This window comes from Neopsephotus bourkii, unplaced genomic scaffold, assembly GCF_033783945.1.
Source record: "Neopsephotus bourkii isolate Nb327-2 ecotype Australia unplaced genomic scaffold, CSIRO-AGI_Nbou_v1 NB_998, whole genome shotgun sequence".
NCBI lineage: Eukaryota > Metazoa > Chordata > Aves > Psittaciformes > Psittacidae > Neopsephotus > Neopsephotus bourkii.
This window is the reverse complement of record NW_026901490.1, coordinates 1,934,707-1,954,336: the sequence shown is the minus strand read 5'-3', so window position 1 is coordinate 1,954,336 and position 19,630 is coordinate 1,934,707. Positions and strand designations below refer to the sequence as shown.

General features: G+C 41.3%; 1 protein-coding gene across 2 annotated transcripts in view; it reads right to left on the bottom strand.

Moving 5' to 3' along the window:
* Nucleotides 1-19,630, bottom strand: part of CCDC88C (coiled-coil domain containing 88C) — a 97,407-nt gene that overhangs the window by 56,301 nt on the left and 21,476 nt on the right. For both annotated transcript variants that reach the window (XM_061359912.1, XM_061359913.1), the window contains exon 4: nucleotides 436-505. In XM_061359912.1, the coding sequence (XP_061215896.1) occupies nucleotides 436-505 (70 nt within the window). The remainder of the gene's footprint in view (nucleotides 1-435; nucleotides 506-19,630) is intronic.

Genomic DNA, 19,630 nt, shown 5'->3' with positions numbered 1-19,630 from the left:
AGGCTCAGGGGAGACCTTATCACTCTCTACAACTACCTGGAAAGGAGGCTGTAACACGGTGTTGGTCTCTAATCCTAAGTAACAAGTGATAGGACATAAGAAATGGCCTCAAGTAGCACCAAGGGAGATTTAAATTGAAAATTAGGAAAAATTTCTTCACGAAAAAGGTAGTCAGGCATTGGAGCAGGCTGCCCAGGGAAGTGGTGAAGTCACCATTCCTGGAGGTATTCAAAAGATGTGTAGATGTGGTGCTCAGGGACACAGTTTAAAGGTGGACTTGCCAGTGCTACGTTAATGGTTGGACTTGATGATGTTAAAGGTCTTTTCCAATCCAAACAGTAATATGATTCTATTCTAATTTAAGGTAACAAAACAAACAGAAATTTTATTCAGCATTTCAGGAGCAAAGGGTTAAGGACCCAACAAACTACTCACCAGAAAGAGGATCTTTGCCAATCATTAAAACATTTGGTAAAGTCATTACAATCAGCTGCTGGAGGACCTCCTAAACAAAAGAGAACAACAGGCAAAGTTCAGTGTGAAGGAATTCCAATCAATCACACCACAAGGAATAAAGAGCTCCATCCTTTACAAAGCTTTAAATGCACTAGCAGGTCAGAGGTCACAAGAGGAAGCCCCACTTGAGAGAGAAATCACTATTTGAAGACCGCATCAGGTTGCACAGCTAACATACACTGATCACCTCTTTTAACAATGGCTAATACAGGACTTAAAGAGCCCCATGGCACTGATCAGAACTAATGCATGGCCATGCCAAGCCCACCGATCAGTCATGCCTTTACCCCAGACATGACCTGTATTCAATTGATGTTCAACATACAGCTGCTGTCATGTTTCAGGGTATATCAATGCAGCTGGTTCAAAGGTACCTAGGCCGTTCCATGAAGTTTGAGTAACTCAAATAATTGGTCAAATTATTTCATGGGTCTGAGATTTTAATGATGGGCTAGGGAAGTGGGTGTGGGGGAAAGCTATTTAACAGGCATCTGGCACTGCTCAGAGAAACTGGATTTAAAGTTCTAGTTTAGTTCTAAGTTCCCATTGTTTTTAAATGGGGATTAAAACAGATTTAAATATGTCATGAACCTTGTTCAAAGGTCATTATATTTTGGGGGAGATACCACATGCCCACTATATAAACTGGGGGCAGTTACCCGGAAGGGTTAGATCACTGCTCGGTTCAGGCTGAGTATTGGTCAGCAGCTAGTGAGCGGTTGTATTCTCTTCCCTTGTAATTTCCCTTATCATTATTATTATTGGTGGTAGCAGTAGTGGTTTGTGTTGTACCTTAGTTACTGGACTGTTCTTATCTCAACCTGTAGGAGTTACATTCTTTTGATTCTCCTCCCCATCCCTCCAGGAGTGCGGGGGGGGGGGGAGCGCGGCGCGAGCTAGCGGCTGTGTGGTACTGAGTTATCAGCAGAGCTTAAACAAAACAAAAAAGTTCTTTGTCAGGACAGTTTGTTTGAATAGGTGCATTGCTTGGTCAGGTTCAACCTTCCTATGTCAGCTGCCTGAAGCTACTCTGAAGTGGCAGAACAGGCTTAAGGGATAGGAAAGGCTGCAAGTCCTGGGATAGGCAAAATGCTGAAGCATAGACAAATAAATACATTACAGATGAGACTCTGCGTAATAATTTGATCAGCCATGAACCCCAGTAACATACAGAGCACAAGCATACAGTCATTACCTTCAAACTACAGTTACCAGCACTCTCTTGAGATGGTATGAATAAAACATTTTGCAGGAAAGTATTTATTTCACATAAAAAGCCTGTGAGGAAAATGGTGTGTGATTAAAACTGTGATGGGACTCAGGAAACAAAAGAATCACACACAGAGCTCTACCAAATGTTTGGCATGTGCCTTTTCTCTGCTTGTCTCTATTCCCTAGCCCACCTCTAGGCGACTGGGAGGGCACATGCACTGATACTTGCAAAGCATTCACAGCCAGGGGAAAAGTACCGCAGATAAGCACAGTAACACATTTCCCAAAACAATCACTCATTCACCCAACCACTTCCCCTCCTATTTACCCCATTGTTATTCCTCTGCTTTCACAGTTACTACAGGAGGAAAATTAACCCTGACTGAAAGAGGAAATATTTCAGTGAGCCTGCAGCATTTGATAAGTATTCAGAATGGATATTCAAAAAGAAAAAAAAAGTTTTAGATATACAATTTACACACACACCCCCCCCCCCCCGATCCATATCCAAAACATACTCAACTGTTTCTCTTCTGAATAAGGCAGAAATATCTCAGTGTTACAGATGACAGTGTTTTTTGACACTGTTAAGAAAAAAAAGACTCTACAGACCTTTATGCAATGTGAAGTTTGGCTAATGCAGACCAAGCATTCAGTGAGTAATTAGCCAAACGCATTTTATAGTTTGCGCATTTGAGACATGTCAAAGTTGTTTGCATCTGTTACCAAAACAGGTGCAAACCCCATTGAATTTAACAGCACATGGTTGGACTGCAATATCTGTTATGACAATACAGCATGGCACTAAGGCTTTAAACAGAAAAACAGAATTTGCATATACTGAAGTACTGAGCTTTAACCAGCAATTTCCATGGCAAAAAAGAGAAAGAATTGTGCTTCTTGTCACTCAGTGTGTGGAGTGGCACTGAGGCAAGAATGCATAAGGAATTTGTGTTGCCTTTGTGTAATCATCAGATTATTAGCTATTTAACTGGCAGTCACAAAAGGCATTACAGCTAACCTTTATGCTGGTAACATTCCCATGAGCTCCAGTAAAATTATGAGTATGACATCCAACATAAGCATGACTGAACGCCCTTTTAACTGTTTGAACTTAGTATTTTCTGGCAAGAAACTGACAGTCACCAAATACAGGCAGAAACAGCCTCAAGCCTGGGAAGAGCGGTTTCTTAATTCAGATTGAAAGATTCAAATTGTTCAGGTGTTACTCTGACCTGTTTTGTTTTTTAAGTAAGCTACTTAAATAGATAACTATCTTTATTGTTCTAAAGCCTTCACCTTCAGATTAGTGTTTGTGATGGCAGTATGTAGCTGTTACACACTGCAGTTCACCAGTAGATCTCAACACTTTATAAAGGAAGGTCAATGTCATTGCCCTCCTTTTTCAAGATAAGGAAAAGGAGTCAAAGAAACAGTTACTTCAGTTTAATAAACTATCCTCTGCTAACAGAATGTAAATGAACTACCCACTCACGAGTGTAAGAAACACCTAAGAAAACTAAAAGCTGCTTACACTGATGAGTTTAGCTCAGATTTTGTCTGGGAAAAAAACACAAAGTTAGCAAGGCTCAGCTGACTTAGTAGCTAGGATAAAGTGACCATGTCTCAGGTCCATTGCTTTCCGACATCTGGAAATACAACCACAGTCACTCCCATCAACAGCAAATCATGAATTCAACTTCTATCACTTACCAGTATTTTCTTGCTTTCCATATCTGAAGCAGCAACAACACAGGTTGACAAGTAAAATGCAGTGCCTCAGTCTGGCAGTCTGGCCTCTCTGCTCCCCTCACATCTTACCATCCCACCCTGAAGACCCCACAAAGTCAAACTAGGGCTTCAGGCAGGGAGCTGTGCTGTGCTACACTGGACATGAGATTAATCTGGATATGGGTCCAGCCAGCAAAAGAAATGGAAGATAATCACACCGTTTCCTCATAAGGACAGCATGTTATTGTATTATACAAAAGGATGCCATTTTACTTGAAATCAAACATAACTGTGAGAAACCGCAGCAGAGGCAAATATGGCACATATGTGTCATCCTGCCCCAGCTGACTGGCACGGCTCAGGACAGCACACTCAAGGCACGAACTACTGGAGAGCAAAGCAGGGTTTTCAAACACTAAATAGCTCACAAAACCCCAGAGTACCATTGCTCTCTGGATTAAGGAAAAAAAAAAAAAGAAAAAAAAATCTAATTCCTCTTGTGAGAAACCTTTTAATCGTTTTTACAGCACAACTACAGCTTGGTAAAAACAGTAAAGGTTACAGCAATAACATGTGGCAACAATTTCCTTGGTTATTGGAACAATTAGGGTCTGAGCTGCCAGCATTACACCTAGATCACTAACCAACTCAGAGGCCAGCTACTGCAAGTCAGAAATCACCTCACTCTGAGCAAATTGTTTTTTTTTAATTGCTGCTAATGAGATTTCCACAAAAAAATAATGTTGGTATCAGAAGTGTTATTTAAGGAATCTAACTGAAAACAAATCCCCATCTGGCCTCAGTGCAGCGCCTGCAAGTGCCTGAAATGCACCTCTGCTGAAGATCAGGCAATTTTAAGCTTGAAGGGATCTGTCCAAAATCTCTGCTCTTTTGACAGCAGTGATGGTTGCAAGAATGGATGCTTCTAGATAGGTCAACACCACTATCACAAAATATAAGGATCAGCACTCAAGTCGTGTGCTACTTGAGCCAGACTCCCAAACTCAATAGATAAACCCTACAAAGGTTTAAATGCAGAGCTACATGAACCTATGTGAATAGGAAGGGCTTCTGAAGTGAAGGTAAAACTGGGTGCTCAGTCCTGGATCACTCCCCGTCTGCTGTGCTGGCCCACAGATGCAGAGCATGAAGCAGGCCAAGACAACTGGCAGATCTGAGAAACAAGGATACTGCCTAAGCTAGAGGTATGGGTTTTTTTCCTCCTGCAGAGGCACTCCAGGATTGATACACAAGGATTCAAACACATTATTAATTATGTAGAAATCCTGAGGTTAAACATAAGTAAATGTATGTTCTCATTAGCAGCCTTCTGCCATCTAAGCCCTTGCGGCACACTTGCTTCACATTTGCAAGCTCTCTGCAATCACTTTGATAAAAAAGGAGCTTTTAGCAAAAAAAAAAAAAAAAAAAAAAAAGAGAGAAAATTCCTCCACATTGACTCTAGCAGTCAAAGACCAAGGACTTTAGGAAAAAATCAAGACGCATGAGATGCCGAAAAAATTCTAAGCACCTGGTTAAGCACTTAGGCTTATTAAGAGCCTAAACAAACATATTCTTTTGCTCTATCTAAAAGTTTCTAATTAGTTTCTGGAGTGCTGAAGCACATTTTACCTACTTTATCCTTCCAAGATCACACACCGGATGTTTGTTCTCTGCCTCAGATAAGCAGAAGAGATGCAGCGGCAGCTCTCAGACTCAAGTCGCAGTGATCACATATTAACATTTTGTTTACCTGTAACAGGGTAAGTGGGCCCCCTGTGTAATTCCGTAGAACAAAGTCTCCTTGTTCCATACTACACCTCACTACACATTTAATTCTTAAAAACACACATGCAACAGCACGGAATAAAATGGTCTTAAGGTATTTTCCTGGCTGCACTTTTAAATGCCAGTGTGAGCATGCAAATGTTTCTTGAAAAGAATGGATTGCCACAAAACGAGTAGGTAAAACTGTCCTTTCCATTGCTGAGAGACCAGGCAAATACAAGCTCTACGCAAAAACCTTCCCTTGCACTGCAGAACAGCATAGCATGCAGGGTAACTGCTTGCTTCTCATGCAGAATTGAATTAACCTCTGCCTGAATCCTAAATAAGAAGAAATTACTAACTAAATTATGTAAGAAGAGCAGCAGTCTACCAGCCATTGTAATTCAACGCTCAAGCCAAGCGATTCCACTTAAGTACATTGCTTGGCTACAAAATGCTAATTGCCCAGCTGACTGGAAGACAAATGGTGCTTTCCTACTTAAAATGCCCATGAGGAAAACCCATCATCAACTTTATTTATATCAGCAAAAGCAAACACTACCTACTTATGGAATCTGGCTTACATTTCAGCTGCAACTCAGGCCAACGGAGCAGGAAAGTTCAGCAGAGTCCTCCTATCTGTGCAGCACAGCCAACATCTTTCTCTGATAAACTTCAGCATGGATCTGATCTCAAACATCCTGGGAAACATTTGGTGAAGGAGCAACTACATGCTTATCTAAGGTCTCAGCAAGAGTCAGTGGCCACCTGCACCAGCTCACACCCTCCTAGAAGGAGGATGGAGGGTGGCAGCTTTGCCCCTACACATCTTCAGGTCCCTTTGAATGCCACCACAAATAGAGGCTGGGAACTGCATCTCCCAGGCAAGGTATACTCCAATCCCATTCTGGAATCAGAACTCTAAGGAAACGTAAACACTCAGGCTAATGAACAAGTTAACATTAAAACATATTTTTAAACAGCAAACTGAGATACAAGGGATGTTTTCTAAATATGTTTTTTTTAAGTTTCCAGTTTTAATATAATAATGAAACCAAGTTATTCTGCAGCCTAAAACAAGGAGGTTGTGTTTTAAAGGAAGAAAAAAATATTTATCTTCCTATTTACTTTTTTTTTTAAGTAGCATATATCAGCTATAATTACCTGGAGTTATTGTGTCAGGGAAATAATTTCTAGCAAGGTTCTGTAAACTATGATAGGGTCCCACAAAAGATTAGACAAGATGAAACAAGTTGTAACAGGGGAATGACAAAGAAGTGAAAGAAACAGATCTTTTATGGAGATGTTTTCCATGTACATCTTACCATGCAAGCATGCCTGATGACACTATGTATGTGACTCAGTACTCACTTTCTCTGCCAACACATTATATACATGACAAAATTTGATTAACAACTTTGCTCATCTCTGTAACAATTGTATTTATGTGACAGGCTAGAGAATTAGCTGTCTTGAAAGGATTTTTTTTCCGTGAAAACCAGCAAGTTACAAAGCATGCTTCTAAAGTCCCTTCAAGTGGAAACCCAAAAGCCGCTAAAATAACTGTTGCCTCATCTGCTGAAAATAATCAGTTCTGACAATCGTAGACTGGAATTGCAGTGGGAGGGATGTGAAGGAATCATACCTAACCTTAGCCATGCTCAGTCTGTATGGGGTGCAGACAACCTACCAAATGACAGAAGTACACTCAATGTAGACTTGTACCATACAAGACCAGGTTTTAATTAAGAAAAAAAAAAAAAAGAAAAAAAAGAAAAATCACACATTAATTTGGATGGCATATATCATATATATATATATATATATATATGCGTGTGTGTGTATAATCCTCTCCCCCCTCAAAAAAACAGTGAACGGAACTTGAAAGGACCCAGGACCAATCATCCACCCAGTTCATTGTTATGGCTCAGGTTTTTCTATTTGTGTTAGAGCAGTACAGAGGTCCCAGCCAGGAGCAAAACCTCATCCACTGGAGCTGCACAAATGCATACTGAGACTTCTCTGGAACAGAGAGCTTGTCATATATATGCAGGGCATATATGTAGGTTGATGAAAATGTAGTAACAAGCAACGGAGGAAGGAAATGAAAGGAAGATTCTGTGGTTATAATATGATCCATTGTGCACACTCTCGCTGCTTTATGAACTGGTTAAATCAACTGATGCAGGCTAACACACTCAGGACATCAGAGAGCAAAGTGATCAAGGCAAACCCTGATTAACAGATCTGCTTTAACATAAATTCAAACTGTTTACAGTGCACATTATCTACATTACGTAACAAAAATGCTATATATATTTCAATGAAGTTTTTTTTATATATGCAAAAAGCATTTTTGGACAGTTAGTTTTGCTTCTAACCCAGCGGAATAAACAATGGAGAAGCTGCCACTGCCAGATTCAGCAGTTGCAGAGCAAATATTTTTAAAATCAAACTAAATACAAAACTGTACATTTATTTCTAAAATCTGAAATGAAATATTCAATGGTTATGTAGCAGCAGATTTCCTACCCTAGTTTTACTGACTCCAAGAGGAATCAGTTATGTTAATACAAATACAGCTCTATGGTTGTGCCTAGTGGCGATATCAATTTGACCCAGAGATGAGAAAATACAACTGTGAAGCACTGTGTTTTTCTGCTTTTATTGCCAGCAGCACCTTTGACTATCTTACCCTCTCTGGTGAAAATAAAAAAGCCTATTGATTTATCCTCCTCTCTCCAAATGATGTGCAAGCGACTTCACGTGTTTGTAACAGTACCCAGACAAATTACTCTCAACTTACATTTTACTTCATTTTAGATTTGTCCTGGGGTGGTTTATGTGGTAACAGGGAATATGAAATGTGCTGTGTTAAAGACCTGTCACTTGACATTACAAATACAGCCAGTTAAAATGCAATCCATCTGTTGAACACGCTTCAAGCTTATTTATCGTAGTCTCTAAGGACCATAATAATTTAGCCTAACACACATTAAAAAGAAACAGCAGAAGCCATCAGAATAGACTTGAACCACTTCTGAATTCTCTGAAACTCAGCACCAAGCACACTCATTTTAAAAGGAAGACAGTTCCCAGAAATACATTAGCCATGCAGAGCTCCAAGGTCCAAACTCTGCTCCACTGCCCTTGCTCACAGGAATAAAAAGAAAGTACAATATTAAATACAGCTTGCCATCAAGAAACCACCACCAACCCAACTAAAGCATTTGTAGAAATATTATGTATAATACATGGTTTTTATCTACTGGCTCAGTAGATCTCTTGACTCCATGGAGCCAGATAACCGCGAGAAGTATTTTTCCCTCTGAAAGGTGCCATGTATTGTCTTCAATACATCCAAACATCCTTGGAGCTGTTACATATAACACAGGTAAGTGCTTAGAAACAAGCACAAATATGCTTGGTCTTTCCAGGACAATACTTCCCCAAATAAGTAAGATTTAATTCACATTACACTGGTAAATCATTTTGAGAAACTTGAATGGATGGTACTAGAGAAATGCAGAAAATGACACTAGAAACCAAGGAACAGTAAAAACATGGACATCATTCAGGCAGTGATGAACAAAGGGGATGTTATGGGATAAGACACACAGGTTATTGGTTAACACTCCTTGCTTTAAAACACATGAAAAACTTTGGGTCTGTAACTGGGGAAAAATTGTAATCCCAAAGCAACCTTTTTTTTTCCCCCAGTGATGAAAAGGGTTGTGACAGTGCATAAGGAACACCAGAGAGAGAACTGAGCAACTAGTCTGTTAGCACTCATCCTACTCCCTGTAAAGGGGGGAAATCAAGTTTAAATTAAATTAAACTGATTAACTTCCAAAAAGCTTATTTAATGAGTTTCCAACAAGCTTAAACCTTCTTGTGCTTGGGCAGCTTCTGGCCAACCTAGCATTGATGATTCAGGAAGCATGCAGTCACTATGCCACTGGTTTATTATCTAATTCCAACAGAGGACAGGAGCATGGGCAGTAGTGGTCCTTGAGGCATTTGCAGACAGCCACGCAAAAATCCATGTCGGATTTACAAAAAAGGGGAGCTTTCAGCTGGTATGAAGGGAAGTCAGAGCGTGACAAGTTATCCCACATTGCAAGGATGCCTGGCCAGACAGTAAGATGCTATGGGACAAAGGAGGTGGTTGGGGAGGTACAGGGAGAAAAGGTTTTATTGATAATGTCTGTAGGTTAAAACAAACCTAAAGCAGCTCATACATGCTATTAATCTGATTAAATTAGCTGCAACAACCTGGCTTTCTCATCACGGAGAGCTCTCTTGCAGGCAAACTTATGCTACCAACCAGTTATCAGGGCACTAAGAACTCAAATACCTGCAATGTTCTTGCAGTTCAGGCACACCCCTGCCAAATACCCCTAGAAAGCTTTATGACGCATGATTATAGAATTTATATCCAACATTACTACCTCAACATATCACTGCATCATCATTATCATCCAATTTACCCAGTATTAACAAGTTCAACAAACACCCTGACACAGTCCCTAGCCTATAGCAGCAATCTTAAAGTGGGTAAAGGGAGAAGCTTCAAGTCAGACCAGATAGTTCTTCCACACACAAATGTACAGTGGTGTTCCTCATTACAGTCAGCAGGTTGCCCCAGGCAGGTAATATGCAAGGCATTTTGAAGGCTGTCAGTGCTTCTTGCACTGTACAGGTGGAGATGATGCAGTAAATTTCATGTGACTTTCCTAAAGTAACCCGAGCACCCCTGTAAAAGAAAACACGCCCAGCATTTACTGTGTCAATCACTGTTAGCACTGTGCCACAGAAACTAGCCCTGGTAAAAACTAACAGTGAATAAAATGGGAGAGGGCAGGAAGGGGAAATGGGGACCATGCCCTCAAAATAGCCTCTGGGCCTCTCATCACTCCCTGGATCTTCTATGCTCATTTGTTTTCAACAGCAAACAACCTTTCTATCTGCAGTTACTGTGTCCCCCTTGGACAAGGGAATAATTACCTACCAGGAGAACACAGTCATTTGACTCTTGGCTATTCACAGGGTCTACTTGCAGTAATTTGCACCTCGGCAGAGCTGAGCCATGCATAACCCATAGGCAATTACCGGGTCAGGCTGCCAGGAACAGCCTCCCTGGTTATCCCAACTCGTTTTCACCAAGGAGGTGACAGAAGAGCCTCCACTTCAGTCACATCCCAAGACCACCTTAGCAAAGGACCAGGTACATCCCTTTGTAAACTGACAGCCCAGAGCTACCTTTACAAAGGGATGTTGCTTCACTCTCAGCAGCCACTCAAGGCAAGCGGGTTCAATAGGGTACCTGGGGCAGCCCCAGTACATGATCAGCCCCAGGAGCTGGGTCCCATCCTTTGCCATTCCCATGTCAGACAAGTTCACTTCATAGGATATCAGCTTTTAAGAGACGGCAAGGCCCATTCTGATCCAACCTTTCTAGGTAGAACATGACCAAGACTAGATGGTCCAGCACCCTGTTCAGCGAAATCTTAAGTGCTCAGCGTTGGGAAATCCACCACTTCCCTAATATCACAGGGTAACAAGTATCTTATTGTTGCATTCAAGAAAGAGTTATGCCCCCCCGAAAAATATATAGTCATTTCCAATAGCTGCCACAGTTTCACCTAAACACACAACAGGAAATAGCCAATGTCCCTATGTGGTAGCTGCTAGGCAAGATTTACTTATCAGTGGTAATCCAGGCTATGCATTCACAAACATATGCATACTTGCACATGCAAACACTCTCTCAAGAAGAGTTTTCAATCTTGCCAGTTCTTAACAGTGCTCTCTTAAGTATCTGAAAGGACTGATTAACCCTGCTTTATACAATCTGTGTAATCTACTGTGAATCTTGCAGTAACTCATAACTTAACATTAATTAACTCGGCAGCGCTTTACCCTTCTTGCTCCCTCACCAGCCTCATACCACAGACCTCATTTTAAGAGTTCTCTTTCACAACAGCCCTAGCAAACAGCTTAGGCAGAGTTAAGCAGCAGAGGCGAGCTTCTGATGTAGAAAACCTAGTTAAATAATTGATGTGCATTTTTAAAGAAGACTTCCTCTCCCCGTTTTATACTTCATCAGTCATTGCCAGTAGTCGCAGCACACTTAACACCTGGGAATACCCATGATATATGAAAAAATGTGAAGGGTGTAGTTTCATCCTAAAAGATTCCTTATGCCATCTGTGACAGAAACAGAGGAAACTGTGTCACTATGTTATTATTAACATTCAGGAAAGATTAACTTCTAATACTCCTCCTATCCCAGTTTTAAGGCTTCTGACCACTGGATCTTCCATGTCAACAAAACACAATTTCCCCTTAAGCTGTGATGTTTAGTGTTTTCCTGAAAGCAAATCTCATCAGTCATTTGTTCATACAAAAATTTCACCTAAAATAGAAAGAGAAAGCAACTTTCAAGACCTTTTATTTACTGAATAAAACCTTAAAAGTGGTCACAAAAATTTCAAAACCAGCAAAAGCCCGCAGACACAAGGAGCTGCTCCAGGTACAGACAGAAAAAGCAGAACTATGCATGCTACCAAAACCGTTCATATTACTGTCATTTTTCAATTATACTTCTTCATCTTCAGTGTCCTTTAATGACCTGTGAAGGTAGCAGGCATGTATGTTGCTAGGCAATTTCCAAGCTGCCTTACATGTAGATCCTATCCCTTACCTACATCAGCAGAGCTCAGGTTTACCATTTAAGGAACATAATCGAGAGAAACTTAATATGACTTATCAAGTGACTCGCGCTCCCTATCAACCAGATCACAAACCAGCAGCAGTGCAACTCTGCCAGCCTGGCCTTTCAGTTAGCTGAAAGCAGAGGAGAGGAAAGTAAATGCCCAGGAAGATTACTCCAGGCAAGAGCAATTCAAGCCTCAGGCTGCAGAGAGCAGCAACACCTTCTCCTGTCCAGCACATTTGGGCTGTGTTACTCTGTAGAATTAAAAGTTACTAGAATTTTTAAAGATACAAGCTACACAAAAGTTTATGCTGTTGTTGCAACTACTTAGCAGCAGATCTAAGCCTAGCAGCCTTCAAAGTATGCCGAGCCTCCTCGGGGGTCTGGAAGAAGCCTAACTCCTAAAAGCAGCCTCAGATGAAATTTTAAGGGGCACTATGGTCAGAGAAAGGTAGTGTAAGCAATAATTTATCAGCAGGGAAAGCATTTATACCCTTCACCTGAGTGAAGAACAAAACCTTGGCAAGGAGATGCAGCTGTACAACAGAGAAAAAGGAGCAATGCTGGTCCACTGCAAACTCCAAGATGTTGATGATGTTAACTGCTGGAGTAAGGACTTTGGTTCACCTGCAGCGTTTCACATAACTTATTGAAATAGTTCTGCATCACTATTTAAACACACTCTGATGGAGGCATTGAGTTACTTCGCCAAACCTGTTTTTTGCAAAGAGCATGATGAATTGGTTGAATGATGAATGGCTGATCAGAAACTAGAGCTCTATGGGAATTAGCACAGTCACTGAAGAAACACTGCAGTAAAAAAAGTATGTGCCTTCAAACCTACAGTAATAGTTTGCATTTTGTAGCTGGGCATCTGAATGAACAGTCTTTACTTCTCAGCACTCTGAAAACATGCAACTCCCACTAATTTTAGAGGGAGAAAAAGATACTCACTGTTTAGAGGAAATAACCAGGGAAAATCCAGCATTTATAATGAAGTACCTTAATGCAAGCCCAGATACTCTGGCACATCAGTAGCACTACCCAAATTCACCCTTTCTCTAAACTGCAGCATAAGCCAATGTTTGTATGTCCACAACATTAAGACATAGAGTAAATACAGGGCATTTAAGTTTGATTCTCCAAACTAAGCAATTTTTATCGACAGTGTAAATATGCAGATGTGCTAGGTCTCCAAAATTTACTACTGAACATTAAAGCACAGTAGTAAAAACCAGAATTTCCCCTGAGCTAATCTGCAATCACTGAGGTCACTTTCTAAGCAGCAACAGAATAACAGGCACAACTGAAACTGAAAATAAAAACTTTTGCTCTGTTTCGTATTAGTAGATACATGATTCCCTGTGAATTCTGACTGAAAGTCATTCTCACAAACTAGAAGCAACAGCCCCTTTGAAATCGACTCAACACAATGAGGGCAGAACTAAGCAAACTTCTTCAAACAACTCTGCCAACACCACTCAGCTCCAAGCTGCAAGAACTGCTGTTTCAAACGAAGGGCCTCCTGTGAGCAGACTGCTGATCACACCAGGTTGTATGGCAGGTTTTTGATACATACATAGAGCAGAAGGACAAGAACGAAACCTGCCCACTGAACGTGTTAAATAAAAGATTTCACTCCACAATGAAAGGAAAGGACACTTTGCTATCTATTCATTCCCTTGTCCCTCAATAAGGAGAAAAAAAATAAGTAAATTGTAGTACACTATACACATCCTTCACTCATTGTGTACAACTCATGCAACTGTTACTGGACATGCTACGATCATGGAAAAGAAATGGGAGACAGCACAATGCAAACACTGCATCTTAAAAGCAGATGAGATACACAGTCAAAAAGAGGCAAGAGTGCTGAAGTGCAACACTGTGGCACATTTACATCCGGCTCTTTATTCCTAATTACACTCGCACATTGGATTTGCAGCAGTCAAGGAAAGGGAATTAAAGTAACTCATCACAAGGATTCCATCCCGATTTTTATGAAAGGGTGCCAGAGGAATCAAACTTTTAAAAGTTTCTGTAGAATTCTGGCAGGGGACACCCTTGGGTACATCCCCCTGCAAGTGCTACCATACGGGCCAGCAGCCAGGTCACCATACATCTAACTCCACACACACCTCAGCTCATGCCTACTGTCAGGTGCAAGCCATAGGGGGAAAAAAAAACCCCAGGGTTTGCAGAGGACATGCATGAAGCTCTCCCTGTTCCCAGAACAGCTGTCTTTATTTATGAACTTGATCAAAGAGGCCTTGGCTGCCTAAACAAGTGCAGCCCCCTTGTTGTAGCATCACAGCTGTCAATCTCCTAATTGGTATGCAGAAGGTAAGAAATGTTCATGGAAAGATAACATGAAAGGTCCATAAACATGGACTTTAGAGTCTTTCCTAAGGCACTGGCCAGCACAGAAATCAAATGTTCAGAATATATTTCTGCCCATATGGTTCAAAGTGATGAATAACGCACTTCAAAAAAGAAAGATGACAAAAATAATACAACACTGCAGTAAAGCACATATCGTATTAAACAAATAACAGGTGGTAACAAAAACCCCGCATTTTTAATGAGCACCTCTTTATGAATGCACAACATGCAAAGTGGTTTCCACTGCTTTGTAACAACACAACTTATTATGGGTTAGACGTGTAAGCTCTTTATTTTCCTTTGGACATCTTACAGATTTTTAAGATTTAGAAGCCAAACATGGGTTGCCTAGGGAAACTGTGAATGTTCCACCTCTGGTGGTGCTCAAGGCCAGGTTGGACAAAGCCTTGGGTGGCATGGTTTAGTGTGAGGCGTTCCTGCCCATGGTAGGGGGGTTGGAACTAGATGATCTTAAAAGTCTTTTCCAGCCCTAACTATTCTGTGATTCTATGATTCTATGAACTTTAAATTCTGAGCTCTTAATACTCACAGATTCTTTAATTAACACTAACATTTTCACTAGGTAAATTAGTAATTAAATGTTACATATACTTTGATGTGTATTTTCAATGCATTTGCCTCATCAAATGTGCTGTTCTTCTCATGTATATCATTAACGGAAGAAGGCAGTCCAGTGGTTAATGTAGAAAACACTTTGAATTCCTGGGTTCAGACAAGTATGAAACAGATCACAGCAGTTCTTCAAAGTGAATGACTATGCTCCCAAGCTCTTCCCAAACCAGTCTGCATAAAATCCAGTGGCCAGGAATGAGACATTACTCCACTACAGGAGGTTACACCACAAGGTATTAAAATACCAATTCACCAGGTTTCTTATCTAACTGGAAGCTACAGAAACTATAGAGAAAAGTTAAGATATTTAGAAAGCAAGACTGTTTTAAATGGACTGTTTCTGCAACAGAAGAAGTCTCAGAAAAAATATCTCAATTAACACAGTCAGGAAATGAGACTAAGCTGTTACAGCTACAGCATAATAAAGTATGCTCAGCTAAGTCTGTGCTCTACTCTGTCTCAGCAGAGGAACCATATTATCTCAAGGACTGTAGCAACAGTTTAAGTGGTTACTCCAGTCTGAATCTTCCTGCACGACGGTCAGTGCTACAGAGGACGAAAATAAATGTATTCCTCCTCTCTCAAATGCAGCTGCCTCATTAGTCTCGATGATATATTCCTCATACATCAATCACCACTTTAAAGCCCTGATTCATACAGAGATACTCAGAGGCACATAGCAGGTTATTACTTTCAGCAGGTTGCTTATGTCTATGAAGCATAATACTCCTTGTAATTCTTAACCACTTTTCCCCCCAAGGGCATATAGCATTATGTCTTGGGAACTGGAACAGACTTGCTCTCAATATCAAAGGAAAATTAATGACTTGTTATTAAAAAAAGGTGAGAGGGAGTTATTAAGCTCTACCCTCTCCTAGTTGGTTCCTTCGAAGGACAGTCATTTTCAAAAATGTTATTTTTCCTCTGTTAATCACTGCTTAGATGATACGCTAAAAAAAAAAAAAGCCAACAAAAAACCCAAAATAAACAGAAGAAGGTTTCCCCCTGTAAACAGAAATTATTTGAGGCTGCTGTGCATTTAATATTGCATTACATTAGTCAGCCTGGTTGCTCTGTTAAGCACAAACTTCAACGGCTTCCCAAGTGCTACGAAATCCATTCACTCCATTCGTAATTTCTTCTTGATACAGCAGCAGTGTGTGCCAAAGATGTGCAACTCAAAAGGGTCTGTACCACACAGAGCACATAGGTGATGATTAAACAAATTGGGAGTGCTTAAACTGACATAAAACTCTCCCTCTCTCCCCATTCTCACAATACTAAGTACAGTGAGCAGACGTCAGTTGATGTTCAGAGCCAAATCCTGCTTTTTCATGATCACCTCTCTGAAGCCTTGAGATTTACCTCACAATACAAAAACCTTTCAGATCCTTTCTTAATTTAAGACTAGCAGAAGGAGCTGAGAATACCCTTCTAGTAGAGTTTCCAGAACAACCAGCAAAAACTACTGCACTGTAATTCCAGTGTGTCATTTGAACACTTCTTTGCATATACAGAATAACTAAATGACATGTCTTATGCTAGCTAGCTACATACCAACGGTACATATTATGGTACACTAACATAATAAGCTTTAGAGTTTATGTGGGGAAGAGCTGCCTTGTTGAAGCAGCCGACTGTGACTGCAGTTCCCAGCTGCAATACCTAGGGGAAAAAAAAAAAACCAGCTTCTGTCACTGTGGATGGCCCTATTAACTGTAGAAATTCAAGCCTTTAAGTGCAAGAGGAAAGTCTATTCAATGGGAGCATCTTTTGCATTGGAAATCAGCAAGACACCAGAATAGAGAGCAAACACACCTCCAAGCTCTGGTCTCTTGAGGCAGTATGGGTGTGAGCATTCACAAGGGAATGACTTCAGAGTTGACCTTACCTGATGAGGGGGTTACCACTCCTGAAGGTGGATTCCTTATTGCCTTATGTCACATTCCCTACACGTAAATAACTGACTATGCTCACCAGTCACAACATACCCATCAGATGGAGAGAACAAGTTCTTAGACTCCGGCACCAACCTGATAGAAGGCTTGTACTGAAAGTTTTGGAAATTTGGGAAGCTGTACATTTCAGTTCATATGGATTCATGCTTTAGGGAATTCCAAGCACAGTCCAACAACTGTCAAAGTTGTTGGTGCAATAACTGCCATGAACCCAAGCAAACAAGATCCTATCTCAGATCTTAGCCTTCTTCGAGGTAAATCTATCAACATCTAGAGTGCAGGTATTCTGGAGTCAGAGAATTCCACCTTTTTCTCTGACAACTGTTCCATTTCATTTATTTCACTTTCTTAACCTATTTCAAAAAGGCACACAGATGTGCTTCGACATAACTTTTTCTCATTTTGTAAAACTAGCTCTTCTGCTTTTCTGACAAGTGCCAAGTTAACCATTTCACCTGGTGGCTGGGGAGATAAGAAGGGGGAAGGATGACTTAAAAAAATGACATCATATTTCTAGTTGAACATGGAATAAGACAGCAGTTAAAATTATCAGTGTATGAAAAAGTTTAAAATCCCATGCTATTTATTTCTATCTGGATTTTTGATACTGTAGAAACAAAATGATGGTTGAAATATTGAAGTGTTGCATTAAACACCTTGGAAACATTTTAAATCAGAACTGATCAGTATGGAATATTTAGCAGGGCTTGCCTTTTTTCTGGTTGTGTGGAGGAGGGTTTTTATTTGCTTTTTTTTTGTTTTGGGTTTGTTGTTTGTTTGTTTTTTTTTTGGGGGGGGGGAAGGGATGTTTTTCTGTCTCAGCTTTCCTCCATTATACACAAGTGCACTTCATTGTAACTCTCAGACTACCTTGACAATACAACAAATCACCATGATAAGAAAGGAGTTTCAAGTATCTCCAGACTTGTATACTTGTGCCTTTCACTATTTGTTGGTACCTTATTAGGCAGGAACCATTTTCATCCCAGTGAAGAAACAGTGTACATACCCCAGCAGAAGAGTACTGTGGTAGTCTGCCACTCTCTGTCACTAGCACAAGCAGACAGAGAAGATACAGGGAAGCAAGAGTATGGTCACAGCATATACCAGCAGAGGCATTTACAGGTACTTCACAAAAAAATCCAAACACCACACCACCCTCCCCACCCCCTCCAAACACACACAATGAAACCTACAGTTCAAAAAATAGCCTGAACGTGCACAAGTCCATGGGACCTGATGAAATCCATCCGCACGTCCTGAAGGAGCTGGTGAATGAAGTTGCTAAGCCACTGGCCATCATATTTGAAAAATCATGGCAGTCAGGTGAAGTTCCCAATGACTGGAAAAAGGGAAATACAACCCCCATTTTCAAGAAGGGGAAAATGGATGACCCAGAGAATACAGACCAGTCAGTCTCACCTCTGTGTCTGGCAAATTCTTGGAGCAGATTCTCCTGGAAGGCATGCTAAGGCACATGAAAAACAACAAGGTGCTTGGTGACAGCCAGCATGGCTTCACTAAGGGGAAATCCTGTCTGACCAATTTGGTGGCCTTCTATGATGGGGCTACAGAACTGATGGACAGGGGTAGAGCAGTTGATGTCACCTACCTGGACTTGTGCAAAGCGTTTGACACTGTCCCACACAACACAGAATCATAGAATCATAGAATAGTTAGAGTTGGAAAGGACCTTAAGATCATCAAGTTCCAACCCCCTGCCATGGGCAGGGACACCTCACTCTAAACCATATTACCCAAGGCCTTGTCCAACCTGGCCTTGAAGACTGACGGGGATGGAGCTTTCACAACCTCCCTGGGCAACCTATTCCAGTGCCTCACCACCCTAACAGGAAAGAATTTCCTCCATATATCCAGTCTAAACTTACCCTGTTTAAGTTTTAACCCATTACCCCTTGTCCTACCACTACAGTCCCTAATGAAGAGTCCCTCCCCAGCATCCCTATATGCCCCCTTCAGATACTGGAAGGCTGCTATGAGGTCTCCACGCAGCCTTCTCTTCTCCAGGCTGAACAGACCCAACTTTCTCAGCCTGTCTTCATGCAGGAGGTGCTCCAGTCCCCAGATCATTCTCGTGGCCCTCCTCTGCACTTGTTTCAACAGATCCATGTCCTTTTTATGTTGAGGACACCAGAACTGTACACAATACTCCAGGTGAGGTCTCACAAGAGCAGAGTAGAGGGGCAGGATCACCTCCTTCGACCTGCTGGTCACACTCCTCTTGATGCAGCCCAGGATACGGTTGGCTTTCTGGGCTGCAAGCACATGCTGCTGGCTCATGTTCATTTTCTCATTGACCAGCACCCCCAAGTCCTTCTCCGCAGGGCTGCTCTGAATCTCTTCTCTGCCCAGCCTGTAGCTGTGCCTGGGATTGCTCCGACCCAGGTGTAGGACCTTGCACTTGGCATGGTTAAACTTCATGAGGTTGGCATCAGCCCACCTCACAAGCGTGTCAAGGTCCCTCTGGATGGCATTCCTTCCCTCCAGTGTATCAACTGAACCACACAGCTTGGTGTCATCGGCAAACTTGCTGAGGGCACACTCAATCCCACTGTCCATGTCAACGACAAAGATGTTAAACAAGACCGGTCCCAATACCGATCCCTGAGGGACACCACTCGTTACTGGTCTCCAGCCGGAGACATCTTTGTCTCTAAATCAGACAGACATCAATTTGATAGGTGGACCACTT